Source organism: Cariama cristata, unplaced genomic scaffold, assembly GCF_000690535.1.
Source record: "Cariama cristata isolate BGI_N322 unplaced genomic scaffold, ASM69053v1 scaffold43164, whole genome shotgun sequence".
In the NCBI taxonomy this organism is placed as follows: domain Eukaryota; kingdom Metazoa; phylum Chordata; class Aves; order Cariamiformes; family Cariamidae; genus Cariama; species Cariama cristata.
In genome coordinates this window covers 12,876-18,207 of record NW_009613176.1, presented here as the reverse complement: position 1 = coordinate 18,207, position 5,332 = coordinate 12,876, and the positions used below count along the sequence as shown (strand labels likewise).

Sequence of the window (5,332 nt, the reverse complement as noted above, 5' to 3'; positions counted from 1 at the left end):
CGCGGGCGAACGGTGAGGGGAACGGGGGAGTCTCGGTAGAGGAGAGCTGGGCCCTGCCCTGTCGGTCTCGGAGCCGGGCTCCTGAGGCCCCCGCCTGGGCTGTGCCTGCCGCGAGTCGTGGGGGAGGAGCTGCGCGGGAGCGCGGTTTGTGGTGCCGGGCGATGCAGCCCCTGGAGGGTGCGGTGAAACGGAGCGGGGGGCGGGAGGAGTAGTCGTGTGCCCAGCTTTGTGTGAACGGCGCACCGGAGTGACTGAAATTGCGGCAGTGTAGCGTTGGGCAGGTGTTTTGAGTATTTTAGCGTGGGTTTGTGTTCGCGCTGACAATAATTTCTGGAAAAGCCAATCTGTAAGTGGTTTTAGCACAGGCTGCTGTAGCGTCAGTAAAGGGCAGAAGTTGTATGTATGTGCGTGCACCCTCGGCATCGCTGCCGCAGGGACTGAGGAGCATTGAAACATCATTTTAAGGAGAGGCGTTGTGTTGTACGCCTGTAAGCTAAGGCTACGTGTCCGGACCCATTTCAGTAGTGCCGTAGGCATGGCACACAGCGTTTATTTCTTGTGCTCAATAACCCTCTCTTCCCCATGGGAGAAATGCAGCAGCAGAAAAAAGATGGTTATGTCTGACGTACGTAATAGTCACAACACAGTTCGCGGTATTTTAATTTGGAGATTTTGCAAGTGTTTTAATATAGAACTGTCACCATTTCTTGAATTTTGCATGCTGTTATGCTGTGAGTGCTTTCTGTGTGTTATTTGAGAGCTCCTTCACGGTCCAGGGTGTATAGTACTTGCTCTGATTTCACAATCACATTTACCATTAAATAATGAGTAAGTGTGTTTGAATTGCATACCAAAATTGCATCACTGCATTGTATTTTTACCTCCTTCTACAACATGATGGCAATACCTTCTTTCACACTTTTGTCATCTTTTTTGTGTGGTGACACTTCAGCTGATATTCTGTTACATTTTCTGTAGAGAATGTCATGGTTTTGAAAATGTATAATGCTATTTGTTAAAATATAAACTCGGTGTTCTGCCAAAATCTTGCAGTTATTTAAGTATGGAATGAAATGTATAATCATTTGCCTTCTTGCTGGGATGCTTCCAGTTCAGACAGTTAAATAAATTGGTTTGACAGTAAAGAAACCATACGTAATTTTCCAGATTTTTTTCGGGGCATTTTTGACCTGGAGGAGTTTGGGTTTTTTCTGTGCGTGAAGTAAGTGGCAAGATCTGTATACCTCCCTTTTTATCTCTGAGTTCTTCTTTAGATACATCATTGTAGCTAGGTACTTACTGAGATATCATACTTGGATATTAAAATGTGACATGCAGTTTTATCTTTTTAAGAGAAGGAAACATTCACTGCATTCAGAATCTGTTTTGACAGGCCTGGAGATAGTGTGCTATGCCTTGTGTGGGCATGCACTGGAAGTAGGAAGTGACTGCTGTATTTTTTCTCTTGCAGGTTTGCAGGAACCTTATGCTAATAGGTTAAATAACAAGAGAAAAATGACATTAAGGAAAGGTATGTGTATATGTGTGTGTCTAATTTTTAAAAAAATCTCTTTTGTACTTTTCTGAGTTTCCCAATCTTTCTCTGGTTATGTTGATAAACTTTTTTCTTCTAAATTTTCAGTGAACATTTCCATCCTTACAGTGGCTGTTGTCATATTTTTGCTGGTTCTTCATCATAACTTTCTAGGCCTCAGTGACTTCTTGAAACGGGAATTGTCAGGTATGTTGGGTTTCATTTTAATTTTTTTTTTTTTTTTATTTTTTTTTTTTTTTTTTTTTTTTTTAAAGACTGGTGGGGAAGCAAATGGTCTGGCCAGACAGAAACCACCACGTTGCTGAAATAATGTATATGATAACGATCAATCATTTGCATAACAAGATACAATTTTGTACTCTTTTATGAGTAGATCTTTTCCTGTTTTCATACCCAAGAAACTTCAGCGTGGTTGGCTTATCTGTTCTTGCTGTTGTGTGACTTTTACCGGTCAGGAGGCCAGGCGAAATAGCAGTAGGAGTTCCTTCTGGCTTTAGAAGTCATTAAGATATGATTCAGTTTACTTAGCAGAGCCTTTTCATTTTCTGGAGTCCACTTTTAAGAACTGCGTGTGGTCCCCCAGAGCCTCTCCCTGTCCCCATTAGCTGCCAAGTCGCAGTTTGCTGCTCCTGGGAGCTGTTGCTTCTGGGCAGCAGTTGTACAGGTGCTTCCCCACAGCAGTTGAACAGGAGCCTGACAGGCTTTAACCAGGAATCAGTTGAAGTCAAAGCTCTTGAGCTCTGTCGTCAGGAAACGGCAAACAGAAGCAGAAGCCCAGCTTTGTGAACAGCAGACTACTGCCCACAAACTGCCAGGTCCCTATTTGCTATGTTTCTCAAATTACCTAAAATTATGTAATATGTAATAGTCTAGATCATCTGAAAGGTACCAGAGTTGTTATAAAAAGTGCAGGTAGTGGGCAGTTTCACAACTTTTACAGGTGATGTGGTCTAGTAATAAATTTCAACACTGATCTCCCATTTCCTATCTGCACACTGTGAGTATAAATTCTTCTGGTTTCAACTTAGATGATGTAGTGTGATCTGTAATCCCTGGAGTAAACATGGGCTGTACTTAATGCCTTGATCTTTGGTGGGAAAAAATTCGCAACAGTGACTTTAATTGAGAATTTCTGTTTTCTTCATTGGTTCCTTCCTAAAAGGAAAAGAAAGTATAGGAAAAAAAGGGAAGGATGATGTGGAGAAGACTAGGAAGGTGGTTAGGGTAAATGGGACGGGGAAGTCAGTGAGATTATAGACATGGCAGAGGGGACCAAAGGTAAGTGCAGCCTACTGTAGTTTAAGCCTCATTTTAGTACCTTGTTGTGCTGTGTGTGAATATGTATGGTTAAACGTATGTAGTTTATTTGTAAGTGTGATGTTTTCCTATTCATTAACATCTCAGATTCTTAAGAGCAGGCGTTCTAAGTGTTTGATACTGGCATGCTGTAATCCACACCTCAGCTGAGACATCCGAGCGCTTGCATAGTAGAAATAATCAAAGGCATTGGGAATTTTAGCATGGTGATAATGTGTGTTTCTTTTGTGTAAAACAAAGTATGTGATGCCATTTGTACTCCACAGATTCAAATCCATTAGGACTTCAGCCTATAGATTTCATACCTGCAGTTCCCCAGAGGCTGGCAGATGAAAGGAATGACAAGGAGATTTCTGTGGTCATTGCAGCATCAGATGAGAGGCTTGGGGGTGCAATTGCAGCCATGAACAGTATTTACCGTCACACCAGATCCAATGTGGTTTTCCACATTGTTACTTTGAATGATACTGTGGATCACTTGAGGTAATGATCTTTTCATTAGATTCACACAATACGGTAAAACTTAAGTATCTCTGAGAAGAGGAGGAGCTGACTTTCCCTGGAACTGCACTCCTCTACATTGCAGTCCTGTCTGCTGCTGCTTACTGCAGCTTTTTGACAAGGCTTCTGTGGGGAGTCCTACAGCCACTCCTTCTGGTAATGTTTCAGGGATGGAAAAGAGGCATCTTTTCCAGTGGGGTTATATCCAGCCAGTGGAGTTGGAGTTCGTTGGGGGGCGGGGGGAAGGTTGTAAAAGTTACTTCCTACATTTCATCTAAGCAATTCAAATGCTGGCAATGAAGTTTCTCCGTTTTTCTAGATTGTTCTTTGATCCTTTTATGTTTACTCACATCCGTTCACACTGATATTTTTTGTGAAGGACCTGTGATAACAGGACCATGTATTTCTAATAAAATAAGAAGCAACCTTCTATCTTTCACATGTTGCAGCTGTGCTGTATGCTCCTGCAGTCATACAGGACAGCACTGACATCAGTCGTAGATTACATTCTATATGTATATTTGTTGGATAGAGAAGCGAGTGGCCAGATAAAGAACTGTGTCACTGTCAATCAGATCTCTTGCTTTTCATTTGGTTTTGTCTCATTTAACAAGATGTATGCTTTTCTCCTGTTTGTAGGCTGTGGCTGAGTAACACTGCTCTGAAAAATTTGAGATACCGAATTTTGGATTTTGACCCTCGTGTTTTAGAAGGGAAAGTTCCAGTGGATCCTCAAAAGGCAGACACCTTAAAACCTGTGAGGATGATGTTGATTACTTTTTGCAATTATTAGTTGGTAACAATATATTTTGCTATTGGCTTTTGAACATCACTAGAGGTCAAAACCAAAGCTGTTATCATAGAAGCAGTCTTTTATAATCAAATTACTAAATTTCAGTAAGATTAAATTTCCAGATAGTGAGAGATGGATTTGAATGTCTACATGTGCATGCCTAGTATCTTTTGTTGCTGCTAGCTACAGTGAAACACAGCAGCTTGCATGTCAAGCATGCCAACACCTCAGAGATACTACATATATATGTGGAGAAATAAGAAATTCTAATATAGATCAGTTTTAAAGTTAGTTTATCAATGCAGAAGTTCATAGGAAACCAGGAATTGATGGAATGTGTTTATTTTATGTAACTTCTAGTATATTGCTGCCTATTTTACTTCCTTGATTGAAGTTGTCTTGGACATTAGTGCCATAGATAAGTGCCAGGAGTATCAGTCAATTTCACATTTCTTTGGACAACTTTTCATTTAATTCTTCACTTCTCTTGCTTTCTTGTTTTCACAGTTAACCTTTGCAAGATTCTACTTGCCCAATTTGGTACCTCATGCAGAGAAGGCCATCTATGTGGATGATGATATAATAGTGCAAGGTATGGGACCTTTTCTTAGCCTTTTGCCACTGGCTTTATGCTGAGGTCAGTATGCCATCACTTACAGTAATCAAACACTTCTACTTCAAGGAAAGATATAAACATTTTGTAAATATGAATGAGTTAGAGTAAACTGAGTGGTTTTATCTGTTGTAGCAACAGACTGAACAAAAAGTCACTCAGCACTTAATCAGAATTGCTTTTAATTTTTCTGTGCTTACTTCCATTTTCCAGATGATATTCTTGAACTTTACAACACTCCATTGAAACCTGGACATGCAGCTGCATTTTCAGATGATTGTGACTCAACCACTAATAAAGTTGCTGTCCGTGGAGCAGGCAATCAGGTTAGTTTTATTCTGATTCAGTGGTAACAATGCTATAGATTCCAGGCTGTGGAAGCAGTCACTTGGTTTTAACGTTCTTACAGGTTGACTTCCAAATGCAGGGAACCTAAAGGTGTGACTGTCCCTACCCAAACCAATTTACTCTGATGTTTGTGTTACAAATGACGCCCGCAGTTCCTGTTTAGGCATAGTAAAAGCACTTTGAATTTTTGCTGTTTTACAATGAG

The 5,332-nt window shown here is 40.7% G+C and overlaps 1 protein-coding gene across 1 annotated transcript in view; it reads left to right on the top strand.

Annotated features, from left to right (window-relative positions):
* The first annotated feature begins 1,515 nt into the window (after positions 1 to 1,515).
* GLT8D1 (glycosyltransferase 8 domain containing 1) overlaps positions 1,516 to 5,332 on the top strand; it is a 5,975-nt gene continuing 2,158 nt past the window's right edge. The window contains exons 1-6 of the mRNA XM_009698904.1: positions 1,516 to 1,531; positions 1,643 to 1,741; positions 3,139 to 3,355; positions 4,013 to 4,130; positions 4,674 to 4,758; positions 4,993 to 5,105. Of these exons, the coding sequence (XP_009697206.1) occupies positions 1,516 to 1,531; positions 1,643 to 1,741; positions 3,139 to 3,355; positions 4,013 to 4,130; positions 4,674 to 4,758; positions 4,993 to 5,105 (648 nt within the window). The remainder of the gene's footprint in view (positions 1,532 to 1,642; positions 1,742 to 3,138; positions 3,356 to 4,012; positions 4,131 to 4,673; positions 4,759 to 4,992; positions 5,106 to 5,332) is intronic.